We start from the raw sequence: 25,918 nt of genomic DNA on the forward strand, positions 1-25,918 counted from the left end.
AGGCCTTAATGGCTGAAAGCCTTAATTGTGAGAGACTTTTTGTTGCGCATACCTGTGACTAAGCATCTCCGCTATATGAAGAGAACGCAGAGGGAGATTAGAAGGGTGATATGATACTGTGTGAAGAATCTGACGAAGCACTGAAAGGCTGAAGTTGAAATAAGGCCCCGTGAGTAGACAACATTCCATTAGAGCTACTGATAGCATTGGGAGAGCCAACCATGACAAAACTCTTGCATCTCGTGAGCATGATGTATAAGACAAATGAAATACCCTCAGACTTCAAGAAGAACACAATAATCCCAACTCCAAATAAAGAAGGTGCTGACAGGTGTGAAAATTAATGAACTATCAATTTAGTAAGTTTAATAATTGGCTGCAAAATACTAACACGAATTATTTACAGAAGACTGGAAAACTCGTAGAAAATCACCTCGGCAAATATCAGTTTGGATTCCAGAGAAATGTAGGAACACTTGAGGCAATACTGATTCCATGACTTAACTTATAAGACAGGTTAAGGAAAAACAAATCTATGATTACATCATCTGTAGACTTGAAGAAAGCTTTTGGAAATGTTGACTGGAGTATTCTCTTTCATATTCTGAAGGTGGCAGGGGTAAAATACAGGAAGTGAAAGGATATTTACAATTTGCACAGAAACCAGATGGTAGTTATAAGAGCTGAGGAGCACGGAAAGGAAGCAGTGGTTGAGAAGGGAGTGAGACAGGGTTGTAGCCTATCCCAGATGTTATTCAATCTGTATATTGAACAAGCAGTAAAGCAAACAAATGAAAAATATGGAGTAGGAATTAAAGTCTAGGGAGAAGAATAAAAGCTTTGATATTTGCTGATGACATTACAGTTTTGTCAGAGACAGCAAAGGACTTGAAAGAGTGGTTGAATAGTATGGACAGTATCTTGAAAGAAAGATATCTACATCTACATTTATACTCTGCAAGCCACCCAACGGTGTGTGGCGGAGGGCACTTTACGTGCCACTATCATTACCTCCCTTTTCTGTTCTAGTCGCGTATGGTTCGCGGGAAGAACAACTGTCTGAAAGCCTCCGCACGCGCTCTAATCTATCTAATTTTACATTCGTGATCTCCTCGGGAGGTATAAGTAGGAGGAAGCAATATATTCGATACCTCATCCAGAAACGCACCCTCTGGCGAGCAAGCTACACCGCGATGCAGAGCGCCTCTCTTGCAGAGTCTGCCACTTGAGTTTGCTAAACATCTCTGTAACGCTATCACGGTTACCAAATAACCCTGTGACGAAACGCGCTGCTCTTCTTTGGATCTTCTCTATCTCCTCCGTCAACCCGATCTGGTACAGATCCCACACTGATGAGCAATACTCAAGTATAGGTCGAACGAGTGTTTTGTAAGCCACCTCCTTTGTTGATGGACTACATTTTCTAAGGACTCTCCCAATGAATCTCAACCTGGTACCCGCCTTACCAACAATTAATTTTATATGATCATTACACTTCAAATCGTTCCGCATGCATACTCCCAGATATTTTACAGAAGTAACTGCTACCAGTGTTTGTTCCGCTATCATATAATCATACAATAAAGGATCCTTCTTTCTATGTATTCGCAATACATTACATTTGTCTATGTTAAGAGTCAGTTGCCACTCCCTGCACCAAGTGCCTATCCGCTGCAGATCTTCCTGCATTTCGCTACAATTTTCTAATGCTGCAACTTCTCTGTATACTACAGCATCATCCGCGAAAAGCCGCATGGGACTTCCGACACTATCTACTAGGTCATTTATATATATATTGTGAAAAGCAATGGTCCCATAACACTCCCCTGTGGCACGCCAGAGGTTACTTTAACGTGTGTAGACGTCTCTCCATTGATAACAACATGCTGTGTTCTGTTTGCTAAAAACTCTTCAATCCAGCCACACAGCTGGTCTGATATTCCGTAGGCTCTTACTTTGTTTATCAGGCGACAGTGCGGAACTGTATCCAACGCCTTCCGGAAGTCAAGAAAAATAGCATCTACCTGGGAGCTTGTATCTAATATTTTCTGGGTCTCATGAACAAATAAAGTGAGTTGGGTCTCTCACGATCGCTGTTTCTGGAATCCATGTTGATTCCTACATAGTAGATTCTGGGTTTCCAAAAACGACATGATACTCGAGCAAAAAACATGTTCTAAAATTCTACAACAGATCGACGTCAGAGATATAGGTCTATAGTTTTGCGCATCTGCTCGACGACCCTTCTTGAAGACTGGGACTACCTGTGCTCTTTTCCACTCATTTGGAACCTCCCGTTCCTCTAGAGACTTGCGGTACACGGCTGTTAGAAGGGGGGGCAAGTTCTTTCGCATACTCAGTGTAGAATCGAATTGGTATCCCGTCAGGTCCAGTGGACTTTCCTCTGTTGAGTGATTCCAGTTGCTTTTCTATTCCTTGGACACTTATTTCAATGTCAGCCATTTTTTCGTTTGTGCGAGGATTTAGAGAAGGAACTGCAGTGTGGTCTTCCTCTGTGAAACAGCTTTGGAAAAAGGTGTTTAGTATTTCAGCTTTACGCGTGTCATCCTCTGTTTCAATGCCATCATCATCCCGGAGTGTCTGGATATGCTGTTTCGAGCCACTTCCTGATTTAACTTAAGACCAGAACTTCCTAGGATTGTCTGTCAAGTCGGTACATAGAATTTTACTTTCGAATTCACTGAACGCTTCACGCATAGCCCTCCTTACGCTAACTTTGACATCGTTTAGCTTCTGTTTGTCAGAGATTTTGGCTGCGTTTAAACTTAGAGTGAAGCTCTCTTTGCTTTCGCAGTAGTTTCCTAAGTTTGTTGTTGTACCACGGTGGGTTTTTCGCGTCCCTCACAGTAAGATTAACATCAACAAAAGCATAACAAGGATAATGGAATGCAGATGGATTAAATCAGGTGATGTCGAGGGAATTACATTAGGAAATGAGACACTTAGAGTAGTAGATGAGTTTTGCTATTAGGAAGCAAAATACGTGATGATGGTTGAAGTAGAGAGGATATAAAATGAAGACTGGCAATGGCAAGAAAAGCATTTCTGAAGAGAAATTTGTTAGTGCTGAGTATAGATTTGAGTGTCAGGAAGTCCTTTCTGAAAGTATTTGTATGGAGTGCAGCCATGTATGGAAATGAAACATGGATGATGAAAAGTTTAAACAAGAAGAGAATAGAAGCTTTTGAAATGTTGTGCTACAGAGGAATGCTGGAAGATTAGATCACTAGATCACGTAAGTAATGAGGAGGTACTGAATATAATTGGAGAAAGGAGAAATTTGTGGTACAACCTGACCAAAAGAAGGGATCGGTTAGGAGGACACATTGAGGCATCAAGGGACTGCCAACTTAGCGCTGGAGGGAAGCATGGGGGGGGGGGGGGGGGGTAAAAATCATAGAGGGAGACCAATAGATGCATACAGCAAGCAGATTCACAGGAATACAGGTTGCAGTAGTTACTCGGAGATGAAGAGGCTTGCACGGGTTACAGTAGCATAGAGAGCTGCATCAAACCAGTCTTTCAACTGAAGACAACAGTAACATGTATAAAGCAGATGCACTTTAAGTACTGCAGGGGCAGTGGTATGTAGGGTTTGACTTCACAACAGTAAATCATTGTCTGCCTCTTTTCTGGGGCTATGGTCCCATTGAATACTATAGTTCAGTTAAAATTACTCGATAGTCTGCATTTCATACGAAAATTTTTATAAAAGTTTACAAATGAAGGGGCCAAGTAACAAATACACTCTGAATGAACCAAGGATAGGACTCTTCGAAATTGCTGATAAATATCTAGACAGCACCGTGAAAATTTTATGAACAACAGGATACAAAAGATTGACTTATGCAACTACACAGTAATTTCTGCATTTCCCATTATATCAGTATGCTCTTGAAAGCTCCCCTAGACAAAATCAATAAATTAGGAGGAGGAGCAGGGAAGAAAGGCAAAAAAGAAGGCAATTAATACTCATACTAATGAATACTCTCACCCATTATTTAATTTTGTGCTGATTTCCTTTTCTTTAGCAATTAGTCTTTCACGAACAGTATCACACTGGAGAACACTCTGCAATGCAGTTGTGTCATCTCCAACCACTTCCTGCTCCACATGGAGAACAGATATGTGTGAAGGTATCCGCAGTTGTCCACTGAAAAGAACAATTAGTGTTGTTAGAACTATGGCATTCTCATTTAGTGTATTTACAAGATATATTAAAGAAAATACACAAAAACTGTAGTGGATATGACTGTAACAGTAGGTAGATATTCACTCTCCACTAACCTTGATATCATCCTCAAAAGAGTAGTCTTGCCAAGACCATTTCTTCCCACAAGACCATACCTTCTTCCAAACGCCAATGTGAGATCAGCAGCCTGCAGCAAGACCCTTCAAATTTCAACGAATACACACACATCATGAAACATTTGTCATTAATTATTTAATTTTACTTGTTCATTATTACTAATGAAATTTCTGCAAAAAATTTGAAGTATTAGTCTTTGTAGGGGATAACTAGTATGAAGGACAATTAACAGAAAGAAAACTGTCCATGGTCTTTCCAAAGGAACAATTCCATTTCTCACCTTAACTGCTTTAAGAAAAATCACAGAAAACTTGAATCATGATGTCTACATGGGTATTTGACCTTAACTCCTTCCCCAAGGGAGTTGAGCAAGCTAATCACTGTGCCCTTTCACTCGGCAGATGCAGTGGATCCCTAACAGATGGTCACTGAAGATAAGAACTGGGAGAGGGAGAGGCGTCGTTTAAATGAAAATAAGGAAAAGGGAACCTCAATGACTGAACACAAAATTTATTCAAATTATAGCTACCGTAGCAGCAAAATGAGTCTACAATGGCTAACAAAGAATCAAAAGAAAAATGATCATTATCACAAATTCTGACACTAGTTGCCTTCTATCACATTATGCATTCACTGTTTATTGTAACATTTAAATTTAATTTCCTATCTACAATTTTTCCACCAATCATTATCAGGATTTCTGTGCAACAATTTTCACTTTAATGCAGGCTGTTATACGTTTATTTTCACATTTTGTATTACAAATGATAACTGTTACTGCACAAAGTCTGCTTAAGTCCCTTTACTTGAGAAGAGAAAAAAAGTACTTCAGGAGCAAACTCCCATTATCAAGTGTCAGTTGATATTCATTCATTCATTCCTATGTCCGGTCAGCATTTCCAGAAGGTAGCAACTCCGATGGCCTTGTTGCAAGGAAGAAGCCTCCCCGAAGATTGTATGGATTACACAATGAAAAATCAGTACAGTCGAGCGCACCCTGGGCAACAATTCACATTAGCAGCAGCTGATTCTTCCACCACCAGTCAACACAGAAGTAGTGTCAGTTAATCACTGAATGTAATTAACAGACTGTGCTCCAAAATTCACTGTAGCCAAATCAGAATATATCTTAGTGATCATTATTGTGTACTACTTTACTCCAAATAGGCAACCATATAGAGTGTGAACCCAAACTCTGACAAAATTTTGGACGTTGTTCAGGGATATTGTCCGAGTATTTTGGTATAAAGGACTTGTAGTTTCTGGTGGCATAGTAAAAAGTAACTGCATTTCCAAGTACTTATGGAAATACAGTTCTGCCTTGAGGAAACACAGGTTGTTCTTGTTTTGACAATGAGACATGTTTGGTGACGTTTCACTATCATCAGTGGGTTCATTTATTTTCTTAGTAACAGATACTGATTTTATGCGGCCTTCTGACACTTTCAATACAACTAATATTTTGCTTCAGTTTGTCATTTTTTGTTGATTTCACTCTTCCATGCCTGTATAGGGTAAGTAAACTGTACTTTCCAAGTGTGTGTGAGAAAGAACATTTTACATAACATGTAGCAGCATGAAATAGCACAGTCAACAAAAAAATTACAAACTGGACCAACATATCAGCTGTGCTGACAATGTCAAGACAGCTGCATTAACATCAGTATCCAGCACTAAGAAAATAAATTAACCCACTGACAATGATGAAATTTTACCGAAGTATGTTTAGGTATGAAACATGAATTTGATCAAGGTAGAAATGTAGAAGGAAGCAACTATCGACAAAAAGGGAGTGAATAAATGCATTACTTTGGTTTATGACCATTTTTACATTTGTATCTGTACTGATCTGAAAACATTTGCACAACATTGCAAATTTTGACAATATGCCTTTGTTTTGAAAGGAACTTTTTCTGGCCACTCACAGTACTTCCTGCTGACAACGGCACCATCCACTTGTATTCGGTTCTGCTTTGTTCTGTTTCTCTGCCAGTGTGAGTTGTATGTTAACACTGATATACAGCAGTATGGATAGGTTCACTAATGAACAGTTGGCTGATATGCACCTCATTTTGGGTTCACACAATACAATGGAAAAGTAGCACAATGACACTGCTGAGCCGTTCCCACAGTGACAGCATTCACTTCACAGCACTTTCACACCTGGCATTGTAGTACAACTGTTTTGCGTTGCATACCAGAATTCAAAGTCTGGGGTTTACTCTGTATAAACACTCCCCCCACCCCCACCCCCACCCTCATAGACATACAGAATTAATCCAATGGCAAAGTCAGGCAAGAATTAATTCTCATTTTTCCTATGCTGTTGCAACCAGCAAATTTTGCCACAAATTTGAAGAAAAACCAAAATCTGTGGACATGATAGCTAGATAAAAGTATAATTATCAGCCTGTTCACACACTGGAATTCAAACAGTAATACAAAATATTGTATATGCACAGGAGAAAAAAAAATTGCATACTCTAATTACTACTGCCAAGAATTGTGTGCCTGATTGACAATTCATACAGTACACAGTTTTTTAATACAGGTGCTAAAATTATTATGTATAACACTGCATGAAAAATCCAATAGTCTGCTGTAGCTGTATTTATTCAGGTCAATTATAGATCCACACAACCGGTTATGCAGCTTTTAAGTTGCATCTTCTGATGAATATCTGTACAGATTTTTTTTTTTAAGTAATGCTTTGATAATAAGGAACTGAAATTATCTGCGATATCTTAAAGTACTGAGGTACTAAAACTTGGAGGAAAATATTACACATGAAGTTAAGAAATTAGGTGTGGATCACACATGTCCCACAAAGAAAGGCCTTATACATATTTAATAAATATGATTTGCAGTTTCATACCAAAAGAAGGTTATTTACAAATGCTACGTCATATAGTGTGGGGAGTAGTTACCCAACTGATGTGGAGCACCTGCCAAAAATGGGACAGACCTGTGTTAAAATCAGGAACTGTTATCAATTTACTGATTAAAATATGTTCTTGCTGGCCTACATCAAGTAACAGCAATGTCCCTCATATATGTTACACAGGCAAGTACTGGTTTCTACGATAATTTAAGAATAAAATAATATTAGTGATGAAAAATAGTAAAATTAATGTATTGAAATCTAGTGAAAATTATTTTAACTGTTATAGGGGCCAGCAATGACAAAGGAAGAGGCTTACTCTGCTGGTCAAAATTAGCAAAAGCTAACACACTCATGTGCATTTGTCACCAACATAGCAGCTGACAACCAAGCTATAACATCCCTTGCGTTGTTGAAGGGTGTGCTGTGGCTGCCGTCCCGGTACTGAGACAGTGACGAAAACTGAACAAATGCGGGCAACCCAGAAGATATGAAAAACACAACACTAGTGCTCTGCTGAGGAACTGTGGTCATCTTGCGAATTATTACGCTCGACTCTCTGTAACACTTATAATTCAAATTGGATAATGCTAAATATAATTATGTTGCTAAGATGAACTACTTAGAAATAAGTCATTAAAACAGTGTATACAGTAAATGGAGCAGATGGCCTCCAAGTGGACCGCCAGTGGGACTAAACATGAATATTAACACAAAAAAGCTGAAATTAGCTAACCAACTGGTTAGATTTTGATACCCCTAACTTCAAAAATTTAAATAGTCAAAACTGGCCAATAAAGCTCAGTGCCTCAACTCTGGCTACTGAGTGTATTATTAGGGGACTGTCTTATGGACTTTATCATATGTATCTCTTCAAGCACATTTAAAACATCGCACTCTCTCTATTTTAGTCCCATCTCCAGGTTGTTGTGGAGATCTGAAATATAATTTTGATTATGTAATAAATGAGATGTTAGCACTGATTTCGATCTGCTCACTTTGATATATTCTTTAAAGCGAATTGTGAAACCACTACCCGTTTGCCCAATGTACTTTTGAGAACAATAATTGCAGGAAATTGAATAAATCCCTGTGTTCTTATATGGGTTACTGGCTGGCTGTTCCCTGTGTTATACTTGGAACCTACATTCTGAGGGATAAAAAAAAACACAGTATTTATGTTATTCTTTTTTCAATGTTTACCTATTCTTTCTGAAAAGGGACCATAGGGAACGTGGTGGTAGTTCTTAATGTCCTGGCTAACAGGTGATAAAGGGGTAGAAAATGTGGAGTGGTTATTGGAAGAAGACGTCATGTTTAATACTTCCTTATTATTATTGGGAACAAAATTTATATTGTAACCATTAGCTACTGCAATACTGCTGGATAACATGTATGAGGGGCATTGTCTGCCGCTTGACAAAGGCTGACAAGAACACATTTTAATTAGTACAGTGATGACAGTTTGTGATTTTAACACAGGTCAGTCCCATTTTTGACAGTTGTTCCATGTCACTTGAGGACGGTCCCCGTCTTTTCAGTTTTAGTCAATACTTTACTGTTTTTACACAAGGATTAGTTCTGGTTTCTAATTCTATTCCTTCATTTTTAGACATGACACTCACCATATAGATGACGGTCGTTTTGTTTTATCAACTGAGGATTGGTTTTTATCAATTAAGGAGGGCTGTAAACTTTGCCTAACCATGCCAACCATTACTCTGCTGCATTCCGTAACTACTCCCCACACCATATGACATACCATTTGTAAATTAACATTCTTTTGGTATGAAATTACAAATCACATTTATTAAATACGTAGGCTGGAACTTAAATAGTGGCAACACTGCTGTGGAGACACTATGCAATGAAATTTACTTTTGTCGCTGATAGCACACATTGTTGACATACCTACCTTACCTTTGAGCAAATGGACTTACCCGTCCTACATGACGCATGCGCACAATGAGGGAAAAACAGTCACTTGTGAGCGAGCAGTCTAACGTAACGGTGTCACTATGTTTTTGAAACAGGAACAGTGGAGTTTGATCAAGATTGACTGTACCAGAGGTTGTACAACACGACAGTGTCACCAAGATCTTCAAGAGGCAGGCGGGGAATCGGCATTGCCATACATAACAGTGGCACGTTGGGTAAAAGCCTTTAACGAAGGTCGGCAAACTGTGGCAGACATGCATCGGGCAGGTCGTCCTAGCATCTCTGAAGAAGAAGTGCATGATGTTGCCGCGTTAGTCAACAGTGATCGACACTATACGATTCGTGAGCTCGCCCATGAAACCAGATTAGCACATACGACTGTGCTTCACATCTTTAAGGAACGCCTGGGCATGTGAAAAATTGCATCACGATGGGTTCTGCATGACTTGATGGAAATGCAGAAATGGCTGTGTTGTGACGCTGCTCAGACGCACTTTGAGTGCAAAGGAGAGGCTTTCTTACACCGTATTGTAACACTTGAGACATGGGCCATATCTCAAGAGCCAAAACTGAAACGCCAATCCAACAAATGGCATCATTATGGGTCACCATGAAAATCGAAAGTGTGTCAGAACTCCAGTATGGTGATTCTCGTGTACAACTGTGATGGTGTTATCCTAATGCATTACGATCCTCCAAGGCAGACTGTCAATGCACAGAATTACTGTTCATTTTTGGAACATCACTTGCAACCAACTTTGTGAAAGAAGTGGCGACACTTTCTGCGCAACCCATCCATCATTTTTCAAGACAATGTGCAGGCGCATACAGCGCAAGCTGTGGCTGCTCTGTTCGGTCGATGGGACTGGGAAGTACTGTACCATCCACCATACTCCCCGGACTTAAGTCCTTGTGACTTTCATTTGATTCCGAAGATGAACGAACCACTTTGTGGCATTCACTTCAGAATTGCTCCAGAGATTTGACAGGCAGTAGACAGCTCCACTCGCACCATCAACAGAACAGGTTCTGCTAACGGTATACTATGCCTTCCACATTGCTGGCAACTACTTTGAAGAACAATAACAGGTGGAAACATGTAACTCTCTTGTTTCAGTTGTGAATATATAGTTGCCACTATTTAAGTGCCAACTCTCGTATGTATAAGCCTGTTCTTTGTGGGGGCGTATGTGATCCACACCTAATTTCTTAACTTGATGCGTAATATTTTCTTCCAATTTTAAGTCTAGTCATTTAGTACTTTAAGATATCTCAGGTAACTTCAATTTCTGATTATCAAAGCTTTAATTAAAAGAATTATTCTGTACTGATATACAACAGAAGATGCAACTTAAAAGTAGTGAAACCTGTTGTGTGGGCCCGTAATTGCTTTGAATAAATACAGCTGCAGTGGACTGCCAGACTTTTCATTCCACATTATACTTAATAATTTCAACACCTGTATTAAAAAAAATCTGTTTACTGTAAGAACTGTCAGTCAATCGTATAACTATTTTAGTTGCCACTGCTCCAGTTCTAAAATTATTTGTACTGCCAAGAAGGTAGATTAGTTACCTGTTACCATAAGCGACATCAAAGTTTTCTATGCGAATGTCCTGAGTCCGATTGTTGCCTTTATCCTCCAATTTTGTTTCCTTTTTGCTAGTAACTTGCGAAGCAGTTGCTGTTTCTAACCGCGGTCCTGTTGTTGCTTGATTTCTATTCATTTGCATATCCAAGCTTCTTTTCTCTTGCTTTTGTTGTAGCTTTGCTTCAGCTTTCTCAAGTTTCTTTGCATCAACTTTCTGTATAAAGAATTAAAGAGATTTCTAAAACAACATTAATATGACAGTTTAAAGATTTTTTCAAGAACGAGTCAAACTTCCAATGACAAACTGTTGTACAGCAAATTATTATATGACAAGTATTACCATTTGAACACTACTTACTAATCCAGCATCTCTAGTCATCATCCAAATGCTTTTGATGTCTTGCACATTGTCTTCCAAATTGGCAGCCATAGATGCAAGGTGAACAGGAGCATTGAGAACTTTAGTTGGCCCATGATTTAGTAAATCAGACTTATTTGGTTTTAGAATTCCTAAGAGCCTTTCACATATATTTCTGAAACAAATTAAACATTATTTGAAAGTTATAACAGAACTTTACTGCAGCCTGTAAAGGACTGTGAAATAATAGGTTGAAGTTAGATATACAGGCAGTGCCAGCCCAGCAGTTTTTTGATAAAGTATATGGATTGACAATGCATCAGTTTTGGAGTCAAGGGAGGATAATTTTAGGTTACAAATCACCATCTTTGACAGTTTCCAGCCTATGGCTGGATCTGTAGGTTACAAATGAGAGGTAGAAAAAAATGTGTTTTCAGTGTCAAAAGTGAAATAACATTCATCATATGTAATTCCTAGTTTGGCAGTATTTCGCTATACAGTTTCCCAGTCCTAATAATATTGTGACTGTAACTGCCATTAATTGAAGCTTAAGTGGTATGAAATTCAACAGTGTAGTACCGTACTGTAGTATACTACAAGCATTTACTGCAGAGAAGCAAAAAATATGACAAGTGCAACACAAATTGCCAATGACAAAGCTCAGATATTTTTACTAACTTTAGAAAGGAGTTTGTGATAACAGATTACGCTGCAGTGTAGCACAACCTCTAGGTTACATTGAGAGGTGAAACAGTGAACTGCCGAAGTCAATAAATGTCATATCACAAGAAACTCAGACAGAGTAACTAAACAATTAGTGTAGTATTCCACTGTTTGGAAAGTAGTTTCAGGTTAAACAAGAAGCTGATCAGTCTGCATCAATATTTAGTTCATCTAGTGTTGGTGACATAAGCCAGAAATTTGATCGAATTATGAAAGTATGTAGGAGTGGTAAAACCAAGGTGCTGAAAATGGAGTGAAGAATGCCTTCCAGCTGGGATATTTACAATAGTGCATGAGAAGGCTAAAAATGTAATGGATAGCAATTGGACTGACAATAACAAAATCAGGTGTGAGAGAGATCATCAGGTCAGCAGTTGAGTGTGCCATGGGGCCCTGCTTGTGACAGGGAGCATTCCTCCAACTGTCCCACCAGTTACCCCTTACAGTGAAAGTGTTACAGAGGGTACTGCATCCAATATTCATCATAGTACTATCCCTAAGACAGAAAATAGAGTATGCCAGAAAAAAAGATCTAACAACACAACTAAAACAGAGCAGGAGAGTGATGACCTAGTCAGCTGGCAAAGGAGTCCCACACACCCAGGATGCAGCAGGGTTTAAAATAATATATCTGAATATAATAACCACTTTCAAGAAGAAAACAGAAGCCAGTTTTACTGTCTGGAAGTCATCTTCCAATCTTAGAGTCAAAGAATCACGAAGACCATGCTTAGCATGGGGAGCCAAAAGAAGAGGGATTCCACCAGGATGTGAGCTACAGTGTATACGACTCTCCAACAGCATGGGACTGGCTCATTACATAAAATGAAACCATGGGTTAATCTGATACGACTAGTGTTGACATGACATAGGACTGAGTATGCCTTCCAGAAGGAACGACAATTATCCCATGTCACAACAGTCTCTTAGATAGTTCAGGGACAAGAGTCTCTTCTGCACCAGCAAAAATGCAATTGGGATCATCAAACCCAATGTTGGGGGAGTCATTGCTCCTCTAGCCAAACAATCGACCAGTCATTCTCTGAGTTATCCACAAGACTTGGGACCCAGAGGAAGACTGTGCAGACAATATGACTAAGGTCAGAAAGGAGATTATGAATTACACATCACAGGGTGACAAGAGTCAATGCAAATTAGTGGTTAACGGAGGCCTGATTAATAAAACATTTGGCTCTGTTAATGGCTAACAGTTCTGCTGGATAAAAACTACAAGTTCCCAGAAACAAATGTTCCTGATCAGTGGTAGATGTAAATCTATATCTTGTACTATCCATAGTTTTTTAACTGTCAATGCAAATAACACGAGCACCTTGATATTCCTGAAGAGCTGAGGTGAACAGATGCTGAAAGATCATGAGGGTGACAAACTTTAGGTCCTTAAAATAGATCGGTTCTAATCCGTGGTAAGGGTACTAACCGAGGTGGGCACGCGTGAACACTTGGGGTAACTCTTTCTATGAATGTAAGATGGAGGTCTCTGCAGAGGGTGTCGAGATGCATCCCAAATGGTAACCCCACCCAAGGGCATGTGTCAGGGGGTTGACGGCCCTTGTATGCAAAAAGAATTGGCAAGCTGGATGATTAGGAAACTGTTGGATGCTGACTGCACAGGTGAGCAAGAGTTAGTACTGTCAGTTGAACAGAAATATCTCCATTTTAATGAGAGGACTATCTAAGGTACTAATCTGGAAGTCTTACTTCATGATGAAGGACTGAGTCCAACAATGGTGCCACTGAGTCATAAATCTGGTACCAACCACAGTCCAATCGAGATGAGACCAGAGCCTAGTAAATATGGAGGAGAATAGTGTGATCTGTATCCCAAGAGGTGCGGGTAGGAAACTAGAGTGATAGCTTTTGCATGCAACTAGGCTTTAACAAATATGGAGGAGCCATCTAAGCTTTTTATCAGAGAAGATACCCAAAAATCAGGACTGTGTAACAATGTCCAAGTGCTGGGTACCCAAGTAGATTTCTGGGTCAGGACAGATCATGTACAACAGAAATGCGTGGCTCACACTTTCTCAGGAGAGAAATGGAAACCATGGGAAAGGGTCCAGGTGGAGGTCATTCAATGGTGCCTTTGATCTGGTGTTCAGCTAAGACTACATAATGTGAGCTACACCAAATGTAAAGGGCAGCATCATGCGCACAGGGGCGATCAGTAGTCCAACTGAAGTCACTAGCCTATTGTTGGGAGGAAGAATGTAACACTCGGCACGGAGCCCTGTGGGACATTGTTCTCTTGAACCCATGGGGAGCTGAAAGATGTACCAATTTTAACGTTAAACAACAGATGGGATGAAAACTGAACAACAAAAATCAGTAGGGAGACTTGAAAGCCTCGGTTACAGAGGGTAAATAGATTATGATGATATCAAGCAATCTCATATGCTTTATATAGGTCAAGAAAGCCTGCAATGAGGTGCTGATGTTTAGAAAAATGCCTGTCTGAGTTTCCAACCCATGCAGGTGGCCTGTTGTGGATCATTCTGCCCAGAAATCACACTGGTAGGGGAATAAAAGACCCTGTGATACGAAAACAGTCAGGTTGACAGAAGGCATCGTGAGTCGAGAACACAACACAATGTCTTGATACCATCCTTTCAATTTGCAGAGCATGCCAGTAAGGCTGATCAGTCAGTAACTGTTGACAGACCTCGGGTTTTTGTCAGGTTTATGACTGGGATGACAATACCGTCTCACCACTGTGAAGGGAAAACATCACTAGCCAAAGACCATGAGCACATGGAATCTCTGAGTTGCTATCAGTCGTTGAACCTTCTGATTATGAAAAAAATCAGGGCCTGGGGCTGTGTGGTCTGACAAGTTATGAACCTGAAGCAGTTTCCAGTCAACAAAAGTTTCGAACATCCTGACAGATTAAAACTATATACTGGGCTGGGACTCGAACCCATAAACTTGGTCTTCTACGGATAAGTACTCTATCAACTAATCTACCCAAGAGCATGATTCACATCCCAGACTCACAGCTTTACTTCCACCAGTGTCTCATCTCTTATCTTCCAAACACACAGTAAATCAAATGTGTGTTGATTATTTATTTATTTATGAGAATAGTTTCATAACTCACTTTTACACCTGATAATGGAACCCAGCCCTCTAGAAAATGAAGTGCAATGATTGCATTAATTCCCAGTGTCAGAGTTGAATATTCTTTTTGCTATTACTTACCTTTATGTTACCATAGTCATCACCAGTCCACCTTTTCTGAATGGATAAGCTTATGAAATGCTCCTGAACTGGTTTCTTGATCACAGAAGTGAATGATGAAACTAATTTCTTATAAGACATGATAGATGGCTTCAGAGCATTGTATTTGTTTTTAGAGATTTGTTTACAATAATCACTACATTTTATCTTTGATGAAGTAGAGACAAGTAGCAAGCCCTTCACAAGGTGAGATAGAACATCAACAGAACTTACACTTCAAGCATTTCACAATGGTCATTTAAAGACTCCAAATACTACATGCATTGGCAAAAGAGGCAAAGTCTCACCATACAAATCTGACTTTCCTCTTCCAGTCACCATTTACCAAAGACAGGAGGAGACTAAAGAATGAATACAATAAGCCGGTTCAAACGGATGTAGGTTGTGTTTGCAGTAGTAATTCGAGAGATGATGAGACTTGTACAGGATACACTAGCTTTGAGAGCTGCTTCAAATCAGTCTTTGAACTACAAACCACAAGGACAACAATACTGTAAAGGTATGCTAGTGTAGCAATATGTGCAGGGCAGCTTCTATGAAGTTGGGAATGTAGAAGAGATATTGAATGTGTGTGACAGTGGGATGCACTTATTGCCTGGATAAATGAGCACTGCCTAGAGAAGGTAAGAATATTATATTGAAAGTCTAGCAGTTTTAATGTCCGGAAGTTTCAATACATTTACGTTTGTATAAAATCTGATAACTTTAACAACTTTCTTAAACAGAATTTAGAGATGCATGTGATTCCTGAAAAGGTTCATGGGCTTGACAGGAATGATATCTCTCTTTTCTGCATTTACCACACCCTTAGAAACTCACTCCCACCATCCTACAGAAACCAGAGCTTAAACAGACCCCCAAAACAGTCATGAACCTATCCTCTAAAAGCCCCAGTACCATAGGTCCCTACAGTGGAAATAGTTTTTCCTCACAAACCTTACCAATCACTAAATCCAAAATCCAAGCACCCAATATGCTACATTGTGGCTGGTAACTATGCCCCAATGCATAAAATCTCTGCCACTGCGGGCCAACACTTTCAGCCTATTACTTGTAAACATACAGTTTTATATGAAAGACATCAACCACAGACTTTATGCATTTTATGCTTTTAACACCAGGTGACCTGCTTGGCACTGTCTCCTACCTCTACACCAACATTCCCAACAGCCATGGTCTTGCTGCTATAGAATGCTACCTTTACTATTGACTGCCTGACCCCAAACATACAATCTCCTCCTTTGTTGGTAGGCTGGTTGATTTTGGGAGAGAGGGGAGCAGACCAAACAGCAAGTTCAAACATTCCACAATTTAAGCTGACAGAAAAAAACAGGCAAACCAAGAGGCAAACTGAACAGCAAGATGGCAGGAATAATAAAGAAGACGAGAGGGGGGGAGGTGATGAGTCGGGGGAGGTGATGAGTCGGGGGAGGTGATGAGTCGGGGGAGGTGATGAGTCGGGGGAGGTGATGAGTCGGGGGAGGTGATGAGTCGGGGGAGGTGATGAGTCGGGGGAGGTGATGAGTCGGGGGAGGTGATGAGTCGGGGGAGGTGATGAGTCGGGGGAGGTGATGAGTCGGGGGAGGTGATGAGTCGGGGGAGGTGATGAGTCGGGGGAGGTGATGAGTCGGGGGAGGTGATGAGTCGGGGGAGGTGATGAGTCGGGGGAGGTGATGAGTCGGGGGAGGTGATGAGTCGGGGGAGGTGATGAGTCGGGGGAGGTGATGAGTCGGGGTAGAGGAAAGCGGGGAGGCGAGGGAAGCAGGGGGGAAGGTGGAGGGGGTAAGCGAGGGGTGGAGGGGGCAAGGGGGGCGGGGAGGAGGAGGAGGAGGAGGAGGAGGAGGAGGAGGAGGAGGAGGAGGAGGAGCCAAGTGTGGGTGGGGAGGGGGAGCGGGAGCCAAGCAGGGGCGGGGTGGGGGAGGGGGAGCGGGAGCCAAGCAGGGGCGGGGTGGGGGAGGGGGAGCGGGAGCCAAGCAGGGGCGGGGTGGGGGAGGGGGAGCGGGAGCCAAGCAGGGGCGGGGTGGGGGAGGGGGAGCGGGAGCCAAGCAGGGGCGGGGTGGGGGAGGGGGAGCGGGAGCCAAGCAGGGGCGGGGTGGGGGAGGGGGAGCGGGAGCCAAGCAGGGGCGGGGTGGGGGAGGGAGAGCGGGAGCCAAGCAGGGGCGGGGTGGGGGAGGGAGAGCGGGAGCCAAGCAGGGGCGGGGTGGGGGAGGGGGAGGAGGGGGGAAGCAGGGTGGGGAGGAGGGAAGCAGGGTGGGGAGGAGGGAAGCAGGGTGGGGAGGAGGGAAGCAGGGTGGGGAGGAGGGAAGCAGGGTGGGGAGGAGGGACGCAGGGGGAGAGGAGGGAAGCAGGGGGGGAGGAGGGAAGCAGGGGGGGGGAGGAGGGAAGCAGGGGGGGGGAGGAGGGAAGCAGGGGGGGGGAGGAGGGAAGCAGGGGGGGAGGAGGGAAGCAGGGGGGGGGGGAGGAGGGTAGCAGGGGGGGAGGAGGGAAGCAGGGGGGGGAGGAGGGAAGCAGGGGGGGAGGAGGGAAGCAGGGGGGGAGGAGGGTAGCAGGGGGGGAGGAGGGAAGCAGGGGGGGGAGGAGGGAAGCAGGGGGGGAGGTGGAGGGGGCAGGGGGGGGAGGTGGAGGGGGCAAGCGAGGGGTGGAGGGGGCAAGGGGGGCGGGGGGGGAGGAGGAGGAGGAGGAGCCAAGCAGGGGCGGGGTGGGGGAGCGGGAGCCAAGCAGTGGCGGGCACGGGGAGGGGGAGCCTAGCAGGGGCGGGCAGGGGGAGGGGAGGGGGAGCCTAGCAGGGGCGGGGCGGGGGAGGGGAGGGGGAACCTAGCAGGGGCGGGGCGGGGGAGGAGCGCGGAACCAGGGGCGGGGCGGGGCGGGGAGGAGCGGGTAAGCAGGGGCGGGGCGGGGCGGGGAGGAGCGGGTAAGCAGGGGCGGGGCGGGGCGGGGCGGGGCGGGGCGGGGAGGAGCGGGTAAGCAGGGGCGGGGCGGGGCGGGGAGGAGCGGGTAAGCAGGGGCGGGGCGGGGCGGGGAGGAGCGGGTAAGCAGGGGCGGGGCGGGGCGGGGCGGGGAGGAGCGGGTAAGCAGGGGCGGGGCGGGGCGGGGCGGGGAGGAGCGGGTAAGCAGGGGCGGGGCGGGGCGGGGAGGAGCTTGTAAGCAGGGGCGGGGCGGGGCGGGGCGGGGAGGAGCGGGTAAGCAGGGGCGGGGCGGGGCGGGGCGGGGAGGAGCGGGTAAGCAGGGGCGGGGCGGGGAGGAGCGGGTAAGCAGGGGCGGGGCGGGGCGGGGAGGAGCGGGTAAGCAGGGGCGGGGCGGGGCGGGGCGGGGAGGAGCGGGTAAGCAGGGGCGGGGCGGGGCGGGGCGGGGAGGAGCGGGTAAGCAGGGGCGGGGCGGGGCGGGGAGGAGCGGGTAAGCAGGGGCGGGGCGGGGCGGGGAGGAGCGGGTAAGCAGGGGCGGGGCGGGGCGGGGAGGAGCGGGTAAGCAGGGGCGGGGCGGGGCGGGGAGGAGCGGGTAAGCAGGGGCGGGGCGGGGCGGGGCGGGGAGGAGCGGGTAAGCAGGGGCGGGGCGGGGCGGGGAGGAGCGGGTAAGCAGGGGCGGGGAGGAGCGGGTAAGCAGGGGCGGGGCGGGGCGGGGAGGAGCGGGTAAGCAGGGGCGGGGCGGGGCGGGGAGGAGCGGGTAAGCAGGGGCGGGGCGGGGCGGGGAGGAGCGGGTAAGCAGGGGCGGGGCGGGGCGGGGAGGAGCGGGTAAGCAGGGGCGGGGCGGGGCGGGGAGGAGCGGGTAAGCAGGGGCGGGGCGGGGCGGGGAGGAGCGGGTAAGCAGGGGCGGGGCGGGGCGGGGAGGAGCGGGTAAGCAGGGGCGGGGCGGGGCGGGGAGGAGCGGGTAAGCAGGGGCGGGGCGGGGCGGGGAGGAGCGGGTAAGCAGGGGCGGGGCGGGGCGGGGAGGAGCGGGTAAGCAGGGGCGGGGCGGGGCGGGGAGGAGCGGGTAAGCAGGGGCGGGGCGGGGCGGGGAGGAGCGGGTAAGCAGGGGCGGGGCGGGGCGGGGAGGAGCGGGTAAGCAGGGGCGGGGCGGGGCGGGGAGGAGCGGGTAAGCAGGGGCGGGGCGGGGCGGGGAGGAGCGGGTAAGCAGGGGCGGGGCGGGGCGGGGAGGAGCGGGTAAGCAGGGGCGGGGCGGGGCGGGGAGGAGCGGGTAAGCAGGGGCGGGGCGGGGCGGGGAGGAGCGGGTAAGCAGGGGCGGGGCGGGGCGGGGAGGAGCGGGTAAGCAGGGGCGGGGAGGAGGTAAGCAGGGGCGGGGAGGAGGGATGCAGGGGCGGGGAGGAGGGATGCAGGGGCGGGGAGGAGGGATGCAGGGGCGGGGAGGAGGGATGCAGGGGCGGGGAGGAGGGATGCAGGGGCGGGGAGGAGGGATGCAGGGGCGGGGAGGAGGGATGCAGGGGCGGGGAGGAGGGATGCAGGGGCGGGGAGGAGGGATGCAGGGGCGGGGAGGAGGGATGCAGGGGCGGGGAGGAGGGATGCAGGGGCGGGGAGGAGGGATGCAGGGGCGGGGAGGAGGGATGCAGGGGGAGGAGGGATGCAGGGGGAGGAGGGATGCAGGGGGAGGAGGGATGCAGGGGGAGGAGGGATGCAGGGGGAGGAGGGATGCAGGGGGAGGAGGGATGCAGGGGGAGGAGGGATGCAGGGGGAGGAGGGATGCAGGGGGAGGAGGGATGTAGGGGGAGGAGGGATGTAGGGGGAGGAGGGATGTAGGGGGAGGAGGGATGTAGGGGGAGGAGGGATGTAGGGGGAGGAGGGATGTAGGGGGAGGGGGAGGAGGGGATTTGGGGGGAGGGCAATAGCAGGGGGCACCTCAAAGGCGCTACACACAATGGGGTGCCAGCACCACTGCTGACCCATCCAAATCTCACCATATCAGTATCATGACACAATGTGGTCAACACCAGGGGAAGAAGTTACAAGGAAAAAGGGGGAAAAATGGCAGCAGAAATGAGCAAAGAAAACAGGGAAAGGGGCAGTGGTCCTTGCTGGGATGGAGGCGAGACCGAAGGCCTACCAAACCAATGCCAATGCCAAGTGAGGGACTCCAATTCCAGAAGGAAATTCAGGTACTGAAATCTGAGAGGACAAACTAGTTTTGTGAAGAAAACCAAGGATACTATGTGAAGGGTCATCAACTAACACCCAGGACAAGAAAGGTGGAGGGCATATTTAGTATCTACATCTACATCCATACTCCGCAAGCCACCTGACTGCGTGTGGTGGAGGGTACCTTGAGTACCTCTATCGGTTCTCCCTTCTATTCCAGTGTCGTATTGTTCGTGGAAAGAAAGATTGCCAGTATGCCTCTGCGTTCGCTCTAATCTCTCTGATTTTATCCTCATGGTCCCTTCGCGAGATGTATGTAGGAGGGAGCAATATACTGCTTGACTCCTCGGTGAAGATATGTTCTCGAAACTTCAACAGAAGCCCGTACCGAGCTACTGAACGTCTCTCCTGCAGAGCCTTCCACTGGAGTTTATCTATCATCTCCGTAACACTTTCGAGATTACTAAATGATCCTGTAATGAAGTGCGCTGCTCTCCGTTCGATCTTCTCTATCTCTTCTGTCAACCCTATCTGGTACGGATCCCCACACTGCTGAGCAGTATTCAAGCAGTGGGTGAACAAGCGTACTGTAACCTACTTACTTTGTTTTCGGATTGCATTTCCTTAGGATTCTTCCAATGAATCTCAGTCTGGCATCTGCTTTACCGACGATCAACTTTACATGATCATTCCATTTTAAATCACTCTTAATGCGTACTCCCAGATAATTTATGGAATTAACTGCTTCCAGTTGCTGACCTGCTATATTGTAGCTAAATGATTTCTTTCTATGTATTCATATCACATTACACTTGTCTACATTGAGATTGAATTGCCATTCCCTGCACCATGCGTCAATTCGCTGCAGATCCTCCTACATTTCAGTACAATCTTTCATTGTTACAACCTCTCGATATACCACAGCATGATCTGCAAAAAGCCTCAGTGAACTTCCGATGTCATCCACAAGGTCGTTTATGTATATTGTGAATAGCAACGGTCCTATGACACTCCCCTGCGGCACACCTGAAATCTCTCTTACTTCGGAAGACTTCTCTCCATTGAGAATGACATGCTGCATTCTGTTATCTAGGAACTCTTTAATCCAATCACACAATTGGTATGATAGTCCATATGCTCTTACTTTGTTCATTAAATGACTGTGGGGAACTGTATCTAACGCCTTGCAGAAGTCAAGAAACACGGCATCTACCTGGGAACCCGTGTCTATGGACCTCTGAGTCTCATGGACGAATAGCGCGAGCTGGGTTTCACACGATCATCTTTTTCGAAACCCATGCTGATTCCTACAGAGTAGATTTCTAGTCTCCAGGAAAGTCATTATACTAGAACATAATACGTGTTCCAAAATTCTACAACTGATCAACGTTAGAGATATAGGTCTATAGTTCTGCACATCTGTTCGACGTCCCTTCTTGAAAACGGGGATGACCTGTACACTTTTCCAATCCTTTGGAACGCTACGCTCTTCTAGAAATCTATGGTACACCACTGCAAGAAGAGGGCAAGTTCCTTCGTGTACTCTGTGTAAAATCGAACTGGTATCCCATCAGGTCCAGCCGCCTTTCCTTAATTGTTTCTCCATCACTCTGTCATCTATTTCGATATCTACCATTTTGTCATCTGTGCGACAATCTAGAGAAGGAACTACAGTGCAGTCTTCCCCTGTAAAGCAGCTTTGGAAAAAGACATTAGTATTTCGGCCTTTAGTCTGTCATCCTCTGCTTCAGTACCATTTTGGTCACAGAGTGTCTGGACATTTTGTTTTGAACGACATACCGCTTTGACATAAGACCAAAATTTCTTAGGATTTTCTGCCAATTCAGTACATAGAACTTTACTTTTGAATTCACTGAACGCCTCTCGCATGACCCTCCTCATATTACATTTCGCTTCGCCTAATTTTTGTTTGTCTGCAAGGCGTTGGCTATGTTTATGTTTGCTGTGAAGTTCCGTTTGCTTCCACAGCAGTTTTCTAACTCTGTTGTTGTACCACGGTGGCGCTTTTCCATCTCTTGCGATCTTGCTTGGCAAATACTCATCTAACGCATATTGTACGTTGGTTCTGAACTTTGTCCACTGATCCTCAACACTATCTGTACTTGAGACAAAACTTTTGTGTTGAGCCATCAGGTACTCTGAAATCTGCTTTTTGTCACTTTTGCTAAACAGAAAAATCTTCCTACCTTTTTCAATATTTCTATTTATGGCTGAAATCATCGATGCAGTAAACGCTTTATGATCGATGATTCCCTGTTCTGCGTTAACTGTTTCAAATAGTTCGGGTCTGTTTGTCACCAGAAGGTCTAATATGTTATCGCCACGAGTCGGTTCTCTGTTTAACTGCTCAAGGTAGTTTTCAGATAAAGCACTTAAAAAAATTCACTGGGTTCGTTGTCCCTGCCACCTTTTATAAACATTGTCTCTCCCAGTCTATATCCGGCAAATTAAAATCTCCACCCAGAGCTATAACATGGTGGGGAAATCTACTCGAAATATTTTCCAAATTATCCTTCAGGTACTCAGCCACAACAGTTGCTGAGCCAGGGGCCTATAGAGACATCCAATTACCATGTCTGAGCCTGCTTTCACCGTGACCTTCACCCAATTTATTTCACATTTCGGCTCTCTGTCAATTTCCTTCGATACTATTGCACTTCTTATCGCTATACACACGCCACCCCCTTCACTGTCCAGCCTGTCTCTGCGGTATGAAGAGCCAAAAGGCAGGGACAGTCCAGGAAAGTATGAATCACTGTGAGAGGAGACCTGCAACTACAATTGGGGGGCGGGGGGGGGGGGGGGGGAGCAGCTCATTTCAGAGTAAAAATCCACAGCCGATACAAAGATGGCAAATTCCTGATAGGAGAGGCGGAGGGAAGACTGCCACATGGTGGGAGCCGACCATCCCCCCCCTTCCCCCCCCCCCCCCCCCCCCCCCAAGAGTCAGCACATGACTAGCAAAAAAGGAATTTGACACGAAGACCCAAACCCTCCCTCCATCCAACCCCTGGATAACAGGTGTAGGTGTTAGCCCACCCAATCCAGATGTTAAGTAGGTGGTAGCCCACCCAATCTAGATGTTTAGCAAACTCATTACAGGGGATTCCCACATGGCCAGAAACCTAGAAGGATTCAACCGAATAAGCAGCATGGTCAAGATCAGCGGGAAGTTTGTGGATGGCAGAGACCAAGGGGTGATGGGAATAAAGCCGAATGATAGCCTGAAGACCACGCTAAAAACTCTGGTGAGGGGGGGACCATTTAATAAAGCAGAGTGCCCAATAGATGACCATCAGTTCTGTGATAAAAACCGCACATCTGGCAGGCAAGAGGTGGTGTTCCATGTTGACAGACATATCCCACATGACATGGTGTAAAATAAAATAGTATCCCAAAGCTGCTGAAAGAGTGGGTGGAATAAACAATGGGGCTTTTAGACTCTGGGAGAGATTCATCCAAATCCGGAGCCAGGGAACTAAAGAAGGAGGGCTGCTTGGGAGAAATGTGGGGAAAACAGAAAGAGGGAAAATAAAAAATGCAGCAGAGAAAAAAAAAGAGGTGGAGCCCAAACTGTAAACCCACAGCAAAGGCAAGCAGCGGGCTGGTTATGTCCCGAAGTTGTGAAGAGAACACTATAGGAGGGGTGAGCAGGGAAAGAGCACGTAGTGATGGCATAGGAAACCAGGAGCTGGGAAGAATGAACCAAAAGGACGGGGAGGGGGGGGGGGGGAGGAGAGACACCCCAGCATCCATGAGATAGCTATCAACAGGGCAAGGGCAGAAAGTACCGATAGCCAAATGGATACCATGATGGTGGACCAGGTCCAAGAGGAGCAATGTGGAAGGGGCAGCTGAGCCATAAACTTGAAAAACACAGTCCAGATGTGACAGAACTGAGGCCAAAGGTGGAGAAGAGTCAAATGAACTGTGTCCCACGAGGTATGGGCAAGGAAGTGAAGGACACCAAGTCTACAGAACAGTCAGTCTTCAGGAGGCAGATATAGGACAATCAAGTAAGCTTGTTGTCAAAAAGATGACCCAAAAGTGAAACTGTAGGATCAAAGACAGGTGTTGCGTATCAATGTAGAACTCCAGATCAGGATGGACTGCATCATGGTGACAAAAATGGACCACCCATGACTTAAGGGGGAAGACAACTGAAAATCACGGGTGTCCATGAGAAAGTGACAGCCTGGAGCTGTCGCTCCACAGAGGCAACTGAGTGGGAACTATCCCAGATACAGAAATCATCCACATACAGAGCAAGAGTAACCAACAGTCTGATGGAGGCCACAAATGATGTGAAAAAGAAGAACATTTAATCCGGAGCACTGAGGAATGCCAATCTCCTCTATCTCAGGAGAGCTGAGAATGTTGCCAAGCTGAACTCTGAACAACCAGTGGGACACCAATTGACTAACAAAGCGAGAGGGGGGCCCTGGAGACCCCACTCATTCATTGAGTGTAAAAATGATGTTATGGGGCCAAGTCACATCATAGGCCATATGTAGATCAAAGAAAACTGTGACAAAATGGTGGCAATGAGAATAGGTCTGCCAAACTATGGTTTTCAGTCAAAAAAGATGAACAGTCCAATTGTACCTCCTGAAAGCTTAACTCTTAAGGAGACAAAAGTCCCAATATTTGAGAACCCAACAAGGAGATGAGCCACTGTCCATTCAAGTAACTTGCAAGGGACATTGGTCAGACTTACTAGGCTTAAGGACAAGAACCATAATAGTGTCCCTACACTGAAAGGGGAAAACTCCTGACAAGTGGTAAAACATAAGTGGGATATTTCAGCTCGCTGTTTCTGTTTTAGGAAGATGAATGTGTAGGAGTCTGACACTGATGATGAGAAATGTGTCACAACATGTTCTGCAGGAACCAAAATGGCAAGGTCTGGGATGGACAACTGATGCTGGCAATCTTGCAGCGTTCCGAACACAGCCCACACCCATGATGAAAGGACAGAAGTTAGAGAGGAGAAGGCATTCCCAACACATCCACTTGCTCTGATTAAGTAATGGGCTTTGGTGCAAAAACATTTAAAGGTAATAATACTGGCAGAGAACGGGTGCCACTTAAAGCACTGCAAGACCTGAAAGTGATCAAGGATGGCGATGGCAATGGCTGTGCTCCACCACAGGAGCAACCAGCAGTGAAAGAGGCTCGTTTATCGGGTGATGGCACTGCCTGCAGCACAAATAATTCTATTGAACATGTCACAGACAATTTCATCAATACAACCCGACAAAAAGGAAGACAACAGGACCAGGGAGGTATAACGAGGCCAATCAGCCCAATGGAAAGCCTAGTGGAGTAACCTGGCCATCAAGAGGAGGGAAGGGAACAAGAGAATCTGTGGGAAGTTGTCACTACTGCAGAAGTAATTGCGTGGCGAGAAGAGTAAAAAAGGGTCAAGGGGAGAGGAAGTTATCAAAAGATGTCGTAGATGAAGTGCTGTAAGTGGCACTGAAATAGGTAGGGGAACCATCATTAAGAAGGCACAGGTCACGGTTCACAAGTGGTCTATGAAGAGACCCACATTAGACGAAAAAACGCTGTCCCACATGGGGTGCTGGGCATTAAAATCTCCAAGGAGGAGAAAGACAGAGGGGTAGCAGCTGAAGGAGGGAAGTGAGAGCAGTGGGTATAGGTGGCCTGGCTTGTCAGGAGTAAGAGATTGCAAACAATGATCACAGGGTCCAAGTGCGCAAGGACAGCAACTGCTTCCATTGTATGAAGGGGGTTC

The 25,918-nt window shown here is 46.0% G+C and overlaps 1 protein-coding gene across 1 annotated transcript in view; it reads right to left on the reverse strand.

Moving 5' to 3' along the window:
* The window catches only part of LOC124790069 (ATP-binding cassette sub-family F member 3), a 145,578-nt gene that overhangs the window by 90,618 nt on the left and 29,042 nt on the right, over positions 1–25,918 (reverse strand). The window contains exons 3-6 of the mRNA XM_047257634.1: positions 11,099–11,273; positions 10,725–10,954; positions 4,309–4,413; positions 4,016–4,174 (exon numbers count right to left, since the gene is read on the reverse strand). Of these exons, the coding sequence (XP_047113590.1) occupies positions 4,016–4,174; positions 4,309–4,413; positions 10,725–10,954; positions 11,099–11,273 (669 nt within the window). The remainder of the gene's footprint in view (positions 1–4,015; positions 4,175–4,308; positions 4,414–10,724; positions 10,955–11,098; positions 11,274–25,918) is intronic.

The sequence above is a fragment of the Schistocerca piceifrons genome, chromosome 3 (genome assembly GCF_021461385.2).
Source record: "Schistocerca piceifrons isolate TAMUIC-IGC-003096 chromosome 3, iqSchPice1.1, whole genome shotgun sequence".
Taxonomy (NCBI): domain Eukaryota; kingdom Metazoa; phylum Arthropoda; class Insecta; order Orthoptera; family Acrididae; genus Schistocerca; species Schistocerca piceifrons.